The 20,426-nt window shown below is 39.1% G+C and overlaps 1 protein-coding gene across 7 annotated transcripts in view; it reads left to right on the forward strand.

Annotated features, from left to right (window-relative positions):
• Positions 1-20,426, forward strand: part of LDAH (lipid droplet associated hydrolase) — a 94,210-nt gene that overhangs the window by 21,407 nt on the left and 52,377 nt on the right. For all 7 annotated transcript variants that reach the window (XR_011482207.1, XR_011482208.1, XM_070451238.1 and 4 more), the window contains one exon: positions 11,097-11,266. Coding sequence is in view for 5 of the 7 variants with exons in the window: in XM_070451238.1 (XP_070307339.1) it covers positions 11,097-11,266 (170 nt within the window). In the remaining 2 variants the exon portion in view is untranslated. The remainder of the gene's footprint in view (positions 1-11,096; positions 11,267-20,426) is intronic.

A 20,426-nucleotide genomic window follows, 5' to 3' on the forward strand; every position in this document is an offset into this window, starting at 1 on the left:
AAAAGGATGGTATCTTCAATAAATAGTATTGGGAAAACTGGATATCCACATGCAAAAGAATGAAAGAGAACCTATATCTTATACCATACACAAAAATGAACTCAAATGGATTAAGTTTAAGATCTGAAACCATTAAACTCCTGGAAGAAAACATAGGAGAAGAACTCCTTGACATTGGTCTTGGCAGTAATTTTTTTGGTTATGACTCCAAAAGCATCAGTAACAAAGGCAAAAGTAAACATTTGGGACCGTATCAAAGTGAAAAGCTTCTGTACAGCACAGGGAAGAGTCAACCAAATGAAAAGGCACCTATAAAATGGAAGAAAATATTTGCAAACCATATATCTGGTAAGGAGATAATTTCTACAGTATATAAGAAACTAATACAACTCAATAACAAAAGCACTGATAGCTTTATTTTTAAAATGGGCAAATTTTCCCAGAGAAGACATACAGATAGCCAACAGGTTTATGAAAAACGCTCAACATCATCAATCATCAGGGAGATGCAAACAAAGGCCACAATGATATATCACATCACACCTGTTAGGATGTCATTTCTCAGAAAGACTGAAGTTAACAAGTGTTGGAGTATGTGGAAAAAAGGTCACTCAAGCAGTTATCTAGGTTACCCAAGGCTTCGTGGGTAGAGGTGACAGTTCTTGCCTGGTTGTTTTGCTAGTAGCTGAGTCATTGCAGCTAGCAATATGTTTATTCAAAGTGGATGTCTCATCAGTCAAAAACTTAATGGCAGGCATGTATACTCACTGTGCGAGGTGATGGATGTATTACTTGGTCTGGTTGTGATCATTTCACAGTCTATATGCATATTAAGTCACCACCTTGTACACTTTTAAAAACAGTAATGTACAACCTAACTATATGCAGATTTTGTCAGTCATACTTCAGTAAAGCTGGAAAGAAAAAAAACAATTGTTGAAGCTGGACCATGAATATGTAGAGGTCTATTATACTATTCTCTGGACTTGTGCATGTTTGAAAACTTTCACTCTTACAAAAAGAGTTTAAAGAAAGAAAAAGAATTATAGAATCTTAAAGTTGAAAGTGGGTGCTCATGCTCAGTCGCTCAGGCGTGCGGACTCTTTGCAACCCCATGGACTGTAACCCTACAGGCTCCTCTGTTTGTGGAATTTTCTAGGCAGAGTGGGTTGTCATTTATACCTCTGGAGGATCTTCCTGACCCAGGGGTCAAATCCACATCTCTTGAGTCTCCTGCACTGGCAGGCAGATTCTTTACCATTGCACCACGTGGGAAACCCCTAAAGCTAAAAGTGTCTTCATTAAATTCCATCTTAAACCCTTATTTTTCAAGGAAGGAAAGTAAGGCCCAGCAGGGCTAAATGACCTTGTGTTGGTGAATGGTAGAATCTGGACAGGAGGCCAGCACTTCTGATCCCGAGGTCAGTGCTTTAGTCCTGTGGTAGCTCATCCCAGGTGGCTGGTACAGTGAATAGCCCTTCCGTGGTCACAGATTGTATCCTGGTCTGCTATCCTTTTCCTGCTGTGACTTGTAAGGAGGACTGGGTAAATGGAGTATTGATGAGATTATGCAACTTGGCAAATGCTTGCCTAAATCCCCCAAATGCTTTTTTTCATAGTATCTTTCTCTTTTTACGTGTATGTGTGTATATATTTTTCTGTGAATGCAATTTACTTGCGAGCCTTTTACACTTTGCTTAAGTACTAGGGTATGCTTTGAAAGGCAAGTAACTATGGATTACCTAACAATGAGAGATTTTGTGAAGTGAAATTGAATATATAGATTTCATTGCCTTGATTAAAAACATCTATTTCCACAACTATCACCTTCAAATGTTACTGAAAGTGAATCAAATGTGTGGTGTACATTTGCTTTACCTTGAAATAGTTGAAAAGATATGTATTTCATTGTTCTATTTCTTCATATATACTCAAAGAAAGTTGGGGGTTTATTACAGCAGTTTTTCCTGTCAGGAAATTTATATGTCTGCTTAGAATGTGCTTTGGCTATCTTTGTGTTGTGTTGCAACACAGAGGTGTTAGAAGAATTCTTAGGAAACAGGCTTGCTTTACATACTAAATCTCAAAATGCTGCCAACTGGCCTGTTCTCTTAAGTCTGGAACAAGAAGAGATAACCACGGATAGGAGGAGATAGGAAGTAGTGAAAATACCTCATAGTACTCTTCTTTCATGGTGTTGAAACTTAGTGATGATTAGCTAGTGTGTTATATTCCTACATTCTGACCTCAGTGAGAAATACCATCATAATAGAAGCTCCGTATTGAATTACATATTGAGAAGAGTACCCAGCTCAGCTATCACAGTAAGCCCTTAAGTAATACTTAAAGACAAAAACGTTGAACAGAATGTGAGTAGCAACTTTGAAAGCTGAAAATAGACTGAAAGAGTAACCCTCCATCAGTGGTTCTCAATTTTTGGCAGTTGTCAGAATCACTTGGAGGATTTATTGGAACACAAATTATTGGGTGCCACCTCCGGAGCTGTTGATTTAGTATATGTGGGGTGAGACCTGAGAATCTTCCACATTTCTAACAAACTCCTAAGTACTGTCTATCCTGGTACCACATTTTCAGAAGTCCTGTCACAGATCTTCACCAATAAAGATCTCCTGGTGGGGAAAACTAGTAGAAAGTATCTGTTGTTATGTTTGAATTTGCAGGAAATGTCTTTAATTCTTTATTTTAAATGACATCTGATTATTTACAACTTTATTTTGAGTATACTTATTGCTTAGCTTATGCTGCTGTGTGCTCTTGGAGTTAATGACTTAGTAATTAGAGCCTGGGTCCTTTGCTACTAATGAGAACAGTGCCATCTAGAGGCATTAGCCCAAAGGGCCACCACAGGGCCAAAAGAAACTGGTTTCTAGAGGAGGGTGAAAGGGCAAATTCATCCATCCTCAAGGATTTATCAACAGCCTACTAGATTATTGTGTGTGGTTCTACAGAGGTATACGAAGAAATGAGAATGCCGCCTTTTAGTGAATTTCCACCTGTGTTGTGAGTAACCCAAAAGTTCTATAAAGGGCAGATGGGGGTCTGAGCTTCACCAGTCGCCCCCATCCCCGCCCCCTCACCATTCAACCAAAGCAGTTGTGCTTTCATCCGTTTTACATACTGGAGGCTGTGTTTGTAAATGCACACTACAGTCAATTGATTTGGATAGGTAGGACAGATATATTATTCATCATCCAAGATTATTGTTCTAAAGTACAGGTTTTCTGACAGGCAGAATATGTTGTGAAAAATACATAACCACTGAGAGAAAAGACATAAGCTCTAACCACACATCAAATGTTAAAAGTATGTTTTGCCTCATATTAGCACATGTTAAAATTATGAACAGTTGGAAATAATATTCTAGTTGCGCCACATTATCACAGTCATAAATTGAGTGTAATTGGGAGAACAGATGTTCACCAATGTCAGAAGGAGGTGATTCAAGGGGGAAAAAGTGTGAAAAGAAAATTTGAGGAATTAAGAGTATAAACTCTTTCTGGCTTTGATTTACTATGGAGTCAACTTACTTGGTGGCAGATTCATTATCAACTATTTTAAGTCATTTGTTCAAAACGTGTAACATAAAAGCTAGAAATCAGGGTTTAGTTTCACCTGATAAAACATGAACTAAAAAAATTACACAGTCTTTCAACTAATGATGAATTAGGGTGATGTTTATCCAGAGAATCATTAAACCACTCCCATTCCAGTACCCAAAACTGAAAGAAATAGAAAAACCAGTAGAACTTTTTCTTGCCAGGACTGATTGGCAGAGGAACATGGAGGTTACAGGGAACAACTACATGTTCTCAAGGCAAGGACAGTCAGTCAAGTCTCAGGACTCACAAGAAATAAACAAGTCAGTCAATGGTAGAAAGAAGCAGAAAACCAAAAGATAGAGCAGGAAGAAATGTTGAGAATCAAGCGAATTATTAGATTCTCATGAAGACAGAAGAAAGCAGACAGGAGCAGGGAGCCAAGCTTTGTAGCTGAGGTCCGTAACACAGATGGAATCGTTGTCCTTCCCTCTGAGATCCCTGGGTATCTTCTCACTGCTTATGCAATGGAGTCCAGACTCCTGGGTGATGTCCAGGGTCCTACTTGATCTAGTCTCAACCTTCCTTTCTAACCTTATATGTTCTACCTTTCCCATAACCACAAACAAGCACAGAACTCATCTCAGTGTCCAAACTTATATCTCACACTTTTATGCCTTTGTGTTATACTATCATGAATTTAGAGTAAATTTCATTTCTCTTTTTAGTTATGTATAGATAATGCTAAGCAACACATAATAATGTTTTGTGTGTTTTTTAAAGCTTGACCTAGAGAGCAAGCTGTACATTCATCTTGCTTATTGTTTAAAATATGAAGTGCTGTTTTTAGCCCTTAATCTCCATGTGTAAACTGTTTAATTAAAGTTATTACTAAGGTATAGATTTGGAGTAATGATGGGGGCAGGATAGGAGATTTCACTGGTAGAGAAAATGCTGATGTAAGATTTAGAGAGTTTTAGTCTGCAGGCTCAGTCCTAGCAGCAGGCTCATGTAGCGCTAATCTTTGGTCTTGTTAGTTCTGTGGTCATTGGTGACTTGTAAATACTGTTTGTGTGACAATATATAGTAAAACTTAGGCACTTAGATTCAGTGCATATAAATATGTATGTGGATGTGTTGTTAAAATATGTGTTGTTAAATTTAGACCATTGTGATAGTGTTCAAATGTGTAGTTAAAATTACAGTTATAGTAGTGTGAATGTAATAAATGTATTTTCCAGGTATCTCTCTTGGTTTATGTGGAGAAAGGCACAGTAAATTTTATGAATTCAAGGGGGTGTTACTTTCCTATTGTGATCCAATAAAACTCTATTTTCTTAAGGAAATGCTTGAGCTATACTTACTTCAGTATTTTGTAATAGTATTTTTATCTACTTCTGTTTCCTCTTATTAGACTGTGAGCTCCATGAAGAAAAGGGAATGTATTGTATTTACATCTGTGTTTTCAGTATTTTCATGGGCCAGTTAGTCACTGATTTCTGTCATAATAGTCAAGTTAGTTCATGTGAAATGAAACAAAATAATAGTTACCAGTGTACCTGAAGATATACAGGATGCATAGTATTTTGATCCAAAATTGACAGAATTTTAGTAACTGGATCGATCAGTTTGAACAAATAGATGAAAAGTAAACATGAAGTATTGATATTACTTAATTCCTCAAAGAACAGATTATACATACCTTTTGAAATAAACTTTATAATCAGTAAATGAGCTATGAAGTGGATTTCATTGAGATGGGTCTAAGAAATAGGCTCAGATTCTAAAAGGGAGTTGTCAATATCCTATTCAGGGCCATATATTGATAAAGAATTGGTGAATTGGATTCAGTTCAGTTCAGTCGCTCAGTCATGTCCGACTCTTTGCGACCCCATGGACTGCAGCACGCCAGGCCTCTCTGTCCATCACCAACTCCCGGAGTTTACTCAAACTCATATCCATTGAGTTGGTGATGCCATCCAACCATCTCATCCTCAGTCGTCCCCTTCTCCGCCAGCCTTCAATCTTTCCCAAGAGCAGGGTCTTTTCCAATGAGTCAGTTCTTTGCATCAAGTGGCCAAAGTACTGGAGTTTCAGCTTCAGCATCAGTCGTTTCAGTGAATATTTAGGACTGATTTCCCTTAAGATGGACTGGTTGGATCTCCTTGCAGTCCAAGGGACTCTCAAGAGTCTTCTCCAACACCACAGTTCAAAAGCATCAGTTCCTTGGTGCTCAGCTTTCTTTATAGTCCAACTCTCACATCCACATATGACTACTGGAAAAACCATAGCTTTGACTAAACAGACCTTTGTTGGCAAAGTAATGTTTCTGCTTTTTATATGCTATCTAGGTTGGTCATAGCTTTTTTCCAAGGAGTAAAGCATCTTTTAATTTCATGGCTGCAGTCACCATTTGCAGTGATTCTGGAGCCCCCAAAAATAGTCTGTCACTGTTTCCATTGTTTCCCCATCTATTTGCCATGAAGTGATGGGACTAGATGCCATGATTTTAGTTTTCTGAATGTTGAGTTTTAAGCCAACTTTTTCACTCTCCTCTTTCACTTTCATCAAGACACTCTTTAGTTCTTCTTCACTTTCTGCCATAAGGGTCGTGTCATCTGCATGTCTGAGGTTATTGATATTTCTCCTGGCAGTCTTGATTCCAGCTTGTGCTTCTTCCAGCCCAGCGTTTCTCATGATGTACTCCACATATAAGTTAAATAAGCAGGGTGACAATATACCGCCTTGATGTACTCCTTTTCCTATTTGGAACCAGTCTGTTTTTCCATGTCCAGTTCAAACTGTTGCTTCCTAACCTGCATACAGATTTCTTAGGCGGTAGGTCAGGTGGTCTGGTATTCCCATCTCTTTCAGAATTGTCCACAGTTTGCTGTGATCCACACAGTCAAAAGCTTTGGCATAGTCAATAAAGCAGAAATAGGTGCTTTTCTGGAACTGTCTTGCTTTTTCGATGATCCAGCAGATGTTGGCAATTTGCTGTCTGGTTCCTCTGCCTTTTCTAAACCCAGCTTGAATATCTGGAAGTTCATGGTTCACATACTGTTGAAGCCTGCCTTAGAGAATTTTGAGCATTAGTTTGCTAGCGTATGAGATGAGTGCAGTTGTGCGGTAGTTTGAGCATTCTTTCGCATTGCCTTTCTTTGGGATTGGAATGAAAACTGACATTTCTCAGTTCTGTGGCCACTGCTGAGTTTTCCAAATTTGCTGACATATTGAATGCAGCACTTTCACAGCATCATTTTTTAGGACTTGAAATAGTTCAACTGGAATTCCATCACCTCCACTTGCTTTGTTTATAGTGATGCTTCCTAAAGCCCACTTGACTTTGCATTCCAGGATGTCTGGCTGTAGGTGAGTGATCCCATGTATTAATTCAGACAGTCTTCAATTTAGAAACAGTTCGTTCCAAATATACTTAGTTGACTGTAACTTGGAGTACATTTTCCCTATAATAAGAATGCTATAAATCATTTCCATGTTATCCTGATTTTGATACAATTGAATGTGATTTTTTTGCAATGTTTTATGGAGAGTAAGCTAATGATTCCTGGAATTTTTTCAGAGTATATTAATAATAGAGAAAGTATACAGTCAAGTATATAAATATTCTTTTGGCTTTTAGTTTTTGCTAGTAAAGTAATATCCAGAGAGCACGTTGAAATTTTTCATTATTGATTGTTTATTTATACAAAGTACTTTCCCCATTAGTCTCATTACTTCAGAAAACACTAAATGGTGTGTTTATCTTGGCAATCTACTGAACAATTCCCAGAGTTAAAGACAGACTTACCTCTGAAATATTCCTTTCAGTAGTGATTTGAATTATAATCATCCTTAAATATGGAGAAGGCAATGGCAACCCACTACAGTACTCTTGCCTGGAAAATCCCATGGATGGAGGAGCCTAATAGGCTGTAGTCCATGGGGTCGCTAAGAGTCAGACATGACTGAACGACTTCACTTTCACTTTTCACTTTCATGCATTGGAGAAGAAAATGGCAACCCACTCCAGTGTTCTTGCCTGGAGAATCCCAGGGAAGGGGGAGCCTGGTGGGCTGCCATCTCTGGGGTCGCACAGAGTCAGACACGACTGAAGCAACTTAGCAGCAGCAGCATCCTTAAATATGTTATAGGGCCTTATTTCTAGGATCAATGACATTTTTAAATGTTTATTGTATTTAGCTCATTTTCTTTCTCTTTGCTCTAACCATGTAAATGTTTTTGGTGTCTATTTGAGGGAGGCCTTAAACGACAGGAATTGGAATGATAGCAACCGTAAGTTTCATTTCTGAAATAGCTTATGCCAGACCCTTCCTCTGTGCTTTAAAGTGTTATGCAAGCAATATTCCTCAGAGGCTAAAACTGCTATCTCCTGTTTATATGTAAAGAGACTTCAGAGGTTGAAGGATTTGCATGAGTCACTTAGTGAGGGGCTTAGCTGGAATTTAGAACCAGATTTATCTTGTCTCTGCTGCTCCTGATCTTTGTACTATACCATACTGTCACAATGAAAGGACGACATCAACATTTTCAAAAGCTATCTATTTTGAAAAATAAAGAACTTGGGTCGCACATGTAGGTGTTTGTTTTGGGGTATCAGAACAATGTGATCACTCCTGGGTAGAGTGATCAGAGAAAGTTTATGAGCATAGTGAGTATAAAGAACTCAAATAGAATATTAACTAAATCAAAATTTGGATTTGGAGACATCAGAGGACCTATGAAAATCAAATTCTGTCTCTTCCCAATTCTGTTTTATGTTGAACTTCCTTGTTAAATGGAGAATGAATTCTAGACTGACCTGGAAAGAAGGATCAGAGCAAAACACAGGTTATCGGGGAAATCGCCTGTTTCCGTAGTACTGCTGAAATAGGGAACTAAGCCTCCCTAATCTAGCAAAAGGGTTTTCAGTAACTGTATGCCGGGCATTGGAGAAAAAGATAAGCAAGACATGAATGGTACAGCAGTAGTAAATTAGGAATCATGTGGTGAGACAGACATGGAATGTTGCGGAAACTGAAAGAGATAAGGCTACTTTACTCCTCATCAACTGAATCATAAAAAGGCTTCCCAGAGGAGGTAACACTGAAGGATAAAAAGGAGTTAACTAGATTCAGAGGGTGCTGAACACTGCAGGAAGAAAAACCAGCATGTACAGATGAAACTGAAGAGCAGTTCTTCAAAGTGAGTTTTAGATACTTTTATTAGTGTTTGCATCAGTACCTTATAGGAATCATGAAGACTTTAGGATTCCAATTATTCAAATTTTAGAAAGCAATTGACTACCCTGTGAAATTTTGAAATATACTACACCCTGTCATTGAGGTTAAAACCCCGATACATGTTCATTCTGTTCAGTTCAGTTCAGTCTCTCAGTCATGTCCAGCTCTTTGTGACTCCATGGACTACAGCACACCAGGCCTCCCTGTCCATCACCAACTCCCGGAGTTTACCCAAACTCATGTCCATTGAGTCGCTGATGCCACCCAACCATCTCATCCTCTGTCGTCCCCTTCTCCTCCTGCCCTCAATTACATGTTCATAGGGAAAACCTATTGAAGTTTTCTCTGCTCATAGAGTATCAGAGCTGGCAGCATGCTCTGAGATTGTCTAGTCAGTTCATATTTTCATTCAACAATGATATTTACTGGGTGCTATTCACAGAGGACACAGAAATGAAAGATGGACCTTGCCTTCAAGGAGCTCACAGTCTAAAGGAGGAAATGAAAAGACAGTTATACAAGTATAATAAAATGCTAAATAAGAATGGGATACGAGTTAAACACAAAGGAAGGCTCATTCACTTTTCCTAAAAATTAGCTAGATAAAATTTTGATGAGATCTTGAAGAATGTAGAAGAAGAAGAAATCTAGAAAGGAAGAAAGAATGTTTTGGGTTAGGACTGTGCTGGTTAAAAGGAACAGTTTGAAACATTTCTACTTAAATGTTTCAGTCTTGATTTCTCTAAACAAGCAAAGATTATCTGAAAGCAGTGTCATGGATTTTCTTGGCTGTCTATATAACTGAGCCTAACCAGTGGTTTTCAATGTGTGGTCCTGGGACCAGCAGTATCAGCATTTTCTGGAAATGTAGAAATGCAAATTTTCAGGCTCTTGCCCAGACCCACTGAATCAGAGACTCTGGTGATGGGGCCTAGCAATCCGTGTTTTAACAAGTCTTCCAGAGGATCCTGATGCATGCTAAAATTTGAAAACCATTGGCCTAAACTACAGTATCTGGTCCCATCACTTCATGGGAAATAGATGGGGAAACAGTGGAAACAGTGACAACTTTACTTTTCTGGACTCCAAAATTACTGCAGATGGTGATTGCAGCCATGAAATTAAAAGACGCTTATTCTTTGGAAGGAAAGTTATGACCAACCTAGATAGCATATTAAAAAGCAGAAACATTACTTTGCCAACAAAGGTCCATCTAGTCAAGGCTATGGTTTTTCCAGTGGTTATGTATGGATGTGAGAGTTGGACTGTGAAGAAAGCTGAGCGCCAAAGAATTGATGCTTTTGAACTGTGATGTTGGAGAAGACTCTTTAGAGTCCCTTGGACTGCAAGGAGATCCAACCAGTCAATTCTAAAGGAGATCAGTCCTGGCTGTTCATTGGAAGGACTGATGCTGAAGCTGAAACTCCAGTACTTTGGCCACCTGATGCGAAGAGTTGACTCATTGGAAAAGACCCTGATGCTGGGAGGGATTGGGGGCAGGAGGAGAAGGGGATGACAGAGGATGAGATTGTTGGATGGCATCACCGACTCGATGGACATGAGTTTGAATAAACTTCGGGAGTTGGTGATGGACAGGGAGGCCTGGCGTGCTGCGATTCATGGGGTTGCAAAGAGTTGGACATGAAGGAGATCAGTCCTGGGTGTTCATTGGAAGGACTGATGCTAAAGCTGAAACTCCAGTACTTTGGCCACCTTATGCAAAGAGTTGACTCATTGGAAAAGACCCTGATGCTGGGACAGATTGGGGGCAGGAGGAGAAGGGGACGACAGAGGATAGATGGCTGGATGACATCACCAACTCGATGGACATGGGCTTGAGTAAATTCCGGGAGTTGGTGATGGACAGGGAGTCCTGGCGAGCTGCGATTCATGGGGTCGCATAGAGTCAGACATGACTGAGCGACTGAACTGAAACTGAAACTGCAGTAGTTCAGGGAATAATTGAGAGTCATGGGCTTCAAGGATGGAGACCTGGGTTTGAATCCCACTGGTCCCATTTCATAGCTATGTAACTGCCAATCTGTTTCCTAACATCTGAGCTTTGGTATTTTCTTATATAAAATGAAGATAAGAATATTCCTTTCCAGGGTTGTTGTGAAGATTGATAGATATAATTTAAGTGAAACACCAACATTGTGGCTTGCACATGGTAGGCTTTCAATAAATGATAGCTACTACTATTGTTACTGTTTTTTCTTTTTTGTTAAGATATTTCCCCTGGTGAAATGATTGCTTTCACTTACTGAATGAAAAGTACTTATATATTTCCTTTCAGATTCAAATGCTGAAGAAGTTAAGGACATCTATGGACTCCGTGGTCAAGTAGAACACAAATTAGCTTTCCTGAGAACTCAAGTGCCAAAGGAAATGAAGCTTGTGATCATTGGCCATTCCATAGGCTCTTATTTTTCCCTTGAGATTCTGAAGCACGCACCTGAGCTCCCAGTAAGTATGCCTCCAGAGGTGACTGTCGGTACTGGATTGTGCACTTGCACAAGTCCTCTCAGAGCTCCTTTGCTCTTTGTCTCTTCTTTAAGAGACTTCTTCTTCTTTAAGAGACTTCTTCTTCTTCTTTTTTTTTTTTTTTTTGGTTCATTCATTTTATTTTTTTATTTTTTTTTCATTAAGTACTTCTTCCTTTATTATTTTTTTTTTTTTTTTTTTACTTTCTTTTTTTTTTTTTTAATTAGTTGGAGGCTAATTACTTTACATCATTACAGTAGTTTTTGTTATACATTGAAATGAATCAGCCATGGATTTACATGTATTCCCCATCCCAGTCCCCCCTCCCACCTCCCTCTCCACCCGATCCCTCTGGGTCTTCCCAGTGCACCAGGCCCGAGCACTTGTCTCATAAGGTGAGGGTGGGATGTTTCGAAAGAACAGCATCAAAACATGTGTATTATCTAGGGTGAAACAGATCACCAGCCTGGGTTGGATGCATGAGACTTCTTCTTTAAGAGACTTCTTCTTCTTCTTCTTTAAGAGACTTCTTCGATAAGTAGAACATGGAGAGGGATCCTTGGTGGCTACCTTTATCCTATCTCTGCAGTACTGTGGGCCCGTGTTGAAAGTATATTCATACCTTTCCCACAGTGTTTCAGAAATAATGCTGGAGGAGATTGGGATTTTCTGAATAAATGCCTGTGTTTTAAAAAATTAAAACATAGTAAATTCAAAAAAATAAGATCGTGGCATCTGGTCCCATCACTCTGTGGCAAGTAGAAGGGGGAAAAGTGGAAGCTGACAGATTTTTATTTCCTTGGGCTCCAGAATCACTGAAGATGGTGACTGCAGCCATGAAATTAAAAGACACTTGCTCCTTGGAAGGTAAACTGTGACAGACCTAAACAGCGTATCAAAAGGCAGAGACATAACTTTGCTGATAAAGTTTCATATAGTCAAAGGTATGGTTTTTCCAGTAGTTGTGTGCAAATGTGAGTTGGACCATAAAGAAGACTGAATGCCAAAGGATTGATGGTTTCAAATTGTGGTGCTGAGAGACTTGAGAGTCCCATGGACTGCAAGGAGATCAAATCAGTCAATCCTAAAGGAAATCGACCTGAATATTCATTGAAAAGACTGAAGCTGAAGCTCAATACTTTGGCAACCTGATGCAAAGAGCCGACTCTTTGGAAAAGACCCTGATGTTGGGAAAGATTGATGGCAGGAGGAAAAGAGGGTGAGGATGAGATGAGTTGGATGAGGATGAGATGGTTGAGATGGGATCACTGACTCAGTGGACATGAGTTTGAGCAAATTCCAGGAAATAATGAAGGACAGGGGAAGCCTGGTGTGCTGCAGTCCATGGGGTTGCAAAGAGTCGGACACGACTGAACGACTGAACAACAACAACAGATAGTTAATTTATAATATTTTACTTGAGCAAATGCCTTTTAATCTAGGGTAATCTGGAGTTTTTAAGTTACATCTAACCTGCTTTCATTCATAAAGAAATATTTAAAAGCAGTCACCAGCTAAGACTGAGGCAAGAATCTTGTCTAGGAAGAGAATTGTATAAATACTCATTTTTGCTCTTGTTTAGTCACTAAGTCATGTAGCGACCTAACATAAACATAAAGACCTGTTTAAAGTGCCAGGAAAGCTAGCGAACTATACAACACTTCAAAACAAAACAAAACCTCATACCTTTACTGACATATACCGTTGAAATGATGCATTAAATGCAATTCACTACATAAATTATTTCCTCATTCAACAAACTTACATATTTAGCACTTGCCATGTAACAGACCTCATGCTGTGTTTTGACAACATCCCAGTGAATAAAATAGTCTGTGAGGCCAGTCTGTGAGGCTTCAGAACCTGAAGCCTAATGGAAAACACAGACTAACCCATAGGTATGGTACCTACTGTCTTATGTGAATAGAGAGTGTGTGGGAGCATGAAGGAGTGCTATTTAACCTGGTAATCTGAAGGCAAGACAGGAAGTGATTCTTTCCTGGAATCTCCCTAGCCTGGGAGATTTTCACTCCATGTGATAAAACATCCTCAGTGGCATCTCAGTTCAGTTCAGTTCAGTCGCTCAGTCATGTCCGACTCTTTGTGACCCCATGAATCATAGCATGCCAGGCCTCCCTGTCCATCACCAACTCCCGGAGTCCACCCAAACCCGTGTCCATTGAGTCGGTGATGCCATCCATCACCATCTCATCCTCTGTCATCCCCTTCTCTTCCTGCCCTCAATCTTTCTCAGCATCAGGGTCTTTTCAAATGAGTCAGCTCTTTGCATCAGGTGGCCAAAGTATTGGAGTTTCAGCTTCAACATCAGTCCTTCCAATGAACACCCAGGACTGATCTCCTTTAGTCTCAGAGCTCACTAGAAATTTGCTCCTTTTCCCACTGGCTTAACACACTTAACTTCTTACTTATAATTGCCATTGGGAAAAGTACAACTGTAGCCTCTTGGGGTGTAGTGTTTCATACCAAATGGGGGCTGTTAATTTCTCACATTGGGTATAAGAAAGTGTATATTTCATTTTAAGTGTGAATTCAATCAATTCTAGATCACATTCCATTCACTGTATTATTGCTTCTACTCTATTTTTTCCCCCCCTAGATAAGGCATTTCAGTCAGAAAGCAGGCTTCCCTTCTGTTTTTAGCATTTAGCATGGCTTCTAATCTCTGTTATGTCTCTGAAGCTCCTCTGGTGCCATGCTATGAGGTTACTATTTTCATAATATCCAGTCTGAGCCCTTAGCAGTTCTCTTTGCACGATTGCTATGACTCCTTGCTCTGGAAACAAGACACCTAGGTTCAGACAGTTGCTGTCATACTTTGCTTATGTGACCTTGGGCAAGTTATTGAGTCTCCCTGTACCTTTGTTTCCTCATCTGTAAAAGGGGGGTAGTAATATGTTCTTCAAAGGACTTTTGTGAGAAATTATATAAAGAATGGTGGCTCAGACGGTAAAAGCGTCTGCCTACAATGCAGGAGACCTGGGTTAGATCCCTGGGTCGGGAAGATCCCCTGGAGAAGGAAATGGCAACCCATTCCAGTACTCTTGCCTGGAAAATCCCATGGACGGAGGAGCCTAGTAGGCTACAGTCCATGGGGTAGCAAAGAGTCAGACACGACTGAGCGACTTCACTTTCACTTTCTTTGATATAAAGAATACCTAGAACTTAAAAGTTTTATATAAGTATCAGCTATTATTATCATAGTGGAAATAACTGGAAGCACTGGCTCAGTCATTAGGTTAACTACTGTGTTAGTAATCTCAGCTCAAAACTTAACAGTATAAAGCACTACACATTTATTCTCTCCCAGTTTCTGTGGATCTGGTCACAACTTGGCTGGGTCCTCTGGTTCAGGGTCTCTCACCAGACTGTAATCAAAGTGTCTTCCAGGGCCATGGTCTCATGTGAAGCACTGAATTGAGGAGAATCTGCCTCAGTTCACTCCTTCAAGCTTGTTGGACTGAGGGCCTTGGTTCACCACTGGCAGTTGGGTAGACGCCACCCTCAGTTCCTTAGAATGTGGGCCTCTCTAACTTGCCCCATCAGAGCAAGTCTGGGAGAAGAGCCAAAGAAAGAGTCTGCTGGCAAGATGGAAGTCACAGACCGTAACTTAATTGCAGGAATGATATCTCACCACTTTTACAGTATTCTCTTTGTTAGAAACAAATTACTAAATCCAGCCCAAACTCAAGGGGAGTGGAGTATACTAAAGCATGAATATTAAAAGGCAAGGATCACTGGGGGCCAAGTCAGAGGCTGCCCACCCCACCACTACCCCAGTTAGGATTTCACTTGTGTGATGTACTGTCAAGCTTGTGGATATATAGGCATATGTATAAATTAAAATACCAAATACATTTCCTGGTGTAGGAAGTAACTTGGTCCTGTCAAGTAAAATGTAGCAAACTGATATGAAGTATAATTTTTGGTTATTAGTTGTTCCAAGTGTTTCATAAGCTTTAAAACCATTTTTTAAAGTGTACTTGCATGTTTGAAATAATAATAGCATTATTATTTGTGATGGTTAGTTTTACATGTCAGCCTTATTGGTCTAAGGGATACTCAGATAGTTAGTAAAACATTTCTGAGTATGTCTGTGAGGACCAGAGAAAATCAGCATTTGAACTGGACTGAGTAAAAAAGATCTGCCCTGACCATGGTGGGCGGGCATCATCCAGTCTGTTGAGGGCACAAATAGAGCGAAAACTCCAGGAAGGGCAGATTCTTTCTTTCTCTCTCCTCGAGTTCAAACAGCCATCTTTTCCTGCCCTGTGACATTGTAGTTCCAGGTCTCAAGCCTTTGGCCTCAGCTATTCACCTGGTTCTCAGGTTTTTGAACTCGGACTGAATTATACTACTCACTTTCCTGGTTTCCAGCTTGCAGGTAGCATGTGGTGTGGGACCTCTTAGCCTCTCTGAGTGTGTGAGCCAATCCCTATAATGAATGTTTGGAGTCTGTTTCTCTGGGGAACCCTGACAAATACACTATTCTGTAAACATAGGAAAGAAAATATCCACTTCTGAGTCCTTCGATTTGTTCACTTAGGGATCTTTCCTTTCAGTTTTTGTTGGTTTGCTCCACATCCATTCTGCGTGTAATGTTTAATTTTTCCTGTGCATATTTGAAAATAGTTGTTGAGCACATTTGTTTTGAACTTCTCTCTCTTTTTTGTCTTGTGTTCACATATCTGTTGGGAAAGTAGTAGTACCATGCATCTCTCAGTTAATGTAGCTTCTTGCAGCTTCCTCAGCTCTATCACTTTCTCATTAAGAATCTGCTTTCAAAAAAAAAAAAAAAGACTCTGCTTTCAGGTGTTCCTGCCCTTGCAGGAATAGTGGTGAAAAGAGAAAAGGCAGATGAAACATGAGCTTAACCTAGTCTAATTGTGGAGACATAATTCATGCTGTGATTATAGAGTTTCCAGAGAAACACAAAAGGCTGTGTTTTCTTATAAAGGGTGTACTCTAGAAAATAGTGCGTGCAATAAATTGTCCATAAAGGTTACCCAGGGAGGAGGGTGAACATCTGTATGATTTTTTTAAAATTATTATTCAAAAGCTTTATCTGGTTTCAATTAACTGCACTGTTCAAGTCCTCCCCCCAATACACACCCCTCTTTAAACACCTGGCCCAGCTAATATTCGTGGTGTGATCCCTGCTGAAGTGTTGAAATTTCAGTGTCTCTGGCCTAATCTCAGACGGCACAGTGCCTGCATGCCTGAAGTTAGCATGATACGCTCCATTTAAGATGTATTTGACAATCAAATAAGTTTGTATTAGCCAGAGTGTTGCAATCCCTAATCATTTTGCCAAAAATAAGTTAGCTGTTATGTTTTACAACATATGAAGTGTGATAATGAGAAACTTGTGTTTCCATCTCTTATGTTATTTTTACTGGAATATTTGACTCCCATAAGATTTTTGAGGACATATGTGTAGTTTAGTAGCTGGTTTATTTGGTTTTATTTTGGTTCAGTTCTTTATAATATTTTTGTAACTAATGATAGGAAACTATGGTCATAAAATCATTTTTAAGAGACTTACTGTATATTTTACACATAATGTCTGACCTGTTTTTTAATATACTGAAGGAAATAATTGACTCATTCTTAAAAATATCATATTAAAAATTGTGTTTGTTTCTTTAAGCAAATTTGGTAGAATTATAGAAAGTCTTAATATATTTTGACATGAATGTCCAGAATAAAGAATTTTTAAAAGAAACTTGAGAAAGCAGATAATTGGAAGATTGTTCAATAGCACTGTCATGACTCAAAATAATAAACATAATTTCAGATTAGTAGGCTCTTTAGAGACAGTCTAGTCCCATCTTTAATTTTATAGGTAGAAATGGAGAGAAAAGTACCTTGCCAGGATTCAGCCTTGACTCTATCTTAATCTAGGGGTAAGATATGATTACAATAACTGTGGATATATTGTTGTTGTTTAGTCTCTAAGTCGTGTCCAGCTCTTTTGTGACCCCGTGAGCTGTAGCCTGCCAGGCTTCTCTTGTCCATGGGATTTCCCAGGCAAGAATACTGGAGTAGGTTACCATTTCCTTCTCCAGGGGATCTTTCTGATCCAAGGATTGAACCCATGTCTCTTATATTGGCAGGCAGATTCTTAGTACTTAGCCACCAGGGAAGCCCAGCTGTGGGTATAAAGTCTAAAGAAGATACCTGATGGTTCTCTAAATCTTTGGATAGTGACAGAGCCTCCAGATAGTATAGAATGTTCCTGGAGTATACACAGCTAGCTCTGTGCAACTCATTACATTGTAGCTCATGGAGTAGTAGATCCCATGAATGAAAAAGAAAAAAGTATTAGTCACTCAGTCGTGTCTGACTCTTTGTAACCCCATGGACTGTAGCTCACCAGGCTTCTCTGTCCATTAAATTCTCCAGGCAAGAATACTGGAGTGGAGTGCCATGCCTTCCTCTAGGGGATCTCAAACCCAGGGATCGAACTCTGGTCTCCTGCATTGCAGGCAGATTCTTTACCATCTGAACCACATGAATAGTGCTCTAGCAATGTGGGGCAGAAGAGGTGACATGGGAATAACATGTAATCATCTCACTATCTAGAACTTTCCTTTAAATCAGTCCTCTGTATGTTCAAAATGTGCCATCTGATTCTTCCAAAAAATTGTATAAAGTTCAAGGTTGGGAGTTGAAAGCCCCCAGTTCTTAACTGGGCACTAAGTCATGAAGTGAAATTCAAGTAATTTAACTTTTATTTTCCTCTAACAATTTATATGGCATTTAATGATAATACTTCCTCCCTTTCCAAGGGTACCAGATCCTTCAAAACTTAATTTTTTATATTACTTCCTTGGGGAAAATGCACAATACCATAGAGCTTCCTTTGTCTATCTGGTTGGCAAAAATACCTTCTCTCTAAATGAAATTTCCAGACTACTTAAACTTACTCTTTAAAGCCCCAGACTATTTTATCCATTTGGGTAAAAACTTCTCTAAAACATATTTTTAACTTATCTGCCTTCTTCAACAATGTATGTTGATTATGGAAGAACTTTTCCCTAATGATTCAAGGACATCATTTTGACACTATTATACAGTAAAATACAGTTAAAGGGATTCTGCCTATGTCCTGAAATTTCTTAGATGACAGTGTTTTTTAAGAAAGAATCCTCACGTCTGTTTATTTTTTAGTTATTGCATCTCCTCTGTCAGTGTTAGGTACCATTTCTCCTCCCTACTTATACTTTGTTGCTACTGATTTGCTGCAAAGAGAGAAAACAGATAATCACAGAATTTTTTTTCAAGTAATAATCACAGAATTTTTTTTCAAGTAAAAAATGAACACATCTTAAATGAAGATACAAGAGTAAAACTGGTAAAATTAAGTAAATGGATTTTGACATTTCTTAGAGAAATAATGAAATAGCTGACTTTCTTTGGTCTATTTTGAGTACCCCAGTGATGTATGTAGATAATCAAAATTTTAGTATTTTAGTGAGATACTCAAAACTCACCACAAGTACAGCTAAGAAGCTTGAAAAACTTTACCAAGAGTTAAAATAGCATATTGGATCATCTCATCTGTGTGTTGAATCAGAAATACATCTCATCTAAGTTAGGAAAAAAATAAATTCAGATACTCTGAAAGAAATGAGATCATTGAGCTTATGGTATACTTACACTATTCTGGTGAACCTGCTTGTCTGCAGTTAGACATGCTCATGAGAAACATTTCTATGATTACACTAAGTTGTGTTCAACAGTCAAGATAATCCAGAGGTGGGGGAAGAGTAGGAGATAATTCCTTTCTTAAAGTAACTGTTGTCAAGAGTCCTGTCCCTAGATTAATTGATAAGCAGAAGGCAAAATGAAGTATTATGAGGCTCTGAGTGTTTTGAAAAGAGAGGTGACTTCTAACTGAGAAGATCAAACAAAAGCATCATTGAAGAGCAGGTGTCTGAGCAGAGGAAGGATGAGTCAGTATTTAGAAATAGAATCTGATGGGGTTTTTTGGGGCAAGGTGGGAGCTGCTATCCATTCTAAGCAGTAGGAAATGTATGGGGGGAAAAAGAGAGAGAGAGAAACGGTTTTTATCCCTGGGCGCTGTAGGTGGTCAGATTTGGATGCAGCACAGTGTGCATGAAGGGAGCAGTGGAGCAGGAGAACCTAGGCTGAGAGAGTGCAAGTCCAAGAGAGTTTGGACTCTATTTTCTGGACAGCATGGAGCCACTGAAGGACCTGTGATAATAATAGTCATGCATTGGGTAAATTAACTTCTCAGTGAAAAGAAAATGAAATGGAGAGAGAGTATAGAATCAAAAGAGAACAACCAAGTGAATAGGCAAGTTGGCTAGTTCAGATGAGAAATAATGAAGGCAATAGACAGGATTCACCCAGGGACATTGTTAAAGAGAGAAAAGAAATAGGTCATAGATGTATATTGGGGAAGTGATTTCATTTGGTGGAAAGGAGGATGGAGAGGAGGAAGCAGAGAAAAAGGCAAAATTTATAATAATTTTCCAGACAATTGGCTGCACTCCATTAGTGGATCCTGAATTCACTTCAGTGGTTGGAGCCTGTGGATTAGTCAAGATCCAGTATACTGTGCCTTACACAGTGTCAGTGGCTTTTACCAATAAAGATTTGTTTATCACTCTTTGAGGATAGGCTGCCCTCGTGTCATTCTCTCCATGCACTCTTATTCCAGAAAGCAGGTTGATGAGATAGCTTCTCATGGCAGAGAATAAAGAGGAAATAGTGAGCCACACTTTGCATTTTAAAACCCCTGCCTGGAAGTGACATTTGTCACTCCTCATACTACACAGGACAGAGAAAGTCACATGAACAAGTCTGCCAGCAGGGAGGCCATGGAATACAATCCTCTTCAGAGAAGGGAAACATATATTTGTAAACAATAAAATGGCATTTAAAAATAATAAAAGTAAAATAAAGTAAAATAGAATAGAAAATATTAATTTTATTGTTATAAAGGTATGTATTATGGAATGTTTATTTCACTTTTTATGAGTATGTGTTGAAATCCTAGGTTACAATATAGAATGTATATCTTATTGTGGGTCAAGGTAAGAAACTTGAAGGTCATTAACCTCGACTAGGGTATGCCACAGAAGTGAAGAAAAGA

Source organism: Odocoileus virginianus, chromosome 2 (genome assembly GCF_023699985.2).
Source record: "Odocoileus virginianus isolate 20LAN1187 ecotype Illinois chromosome 2, Ovbor_1.2, whole genome shotgun sequence".
Classification (NCBI taxonomy): domain Eukaryota; kingdom Metazoa; phylum Chordata; class Mammalia; order Artiodactyla; family Cervidae; genus Odocoileus; species Odocoileus virginianus.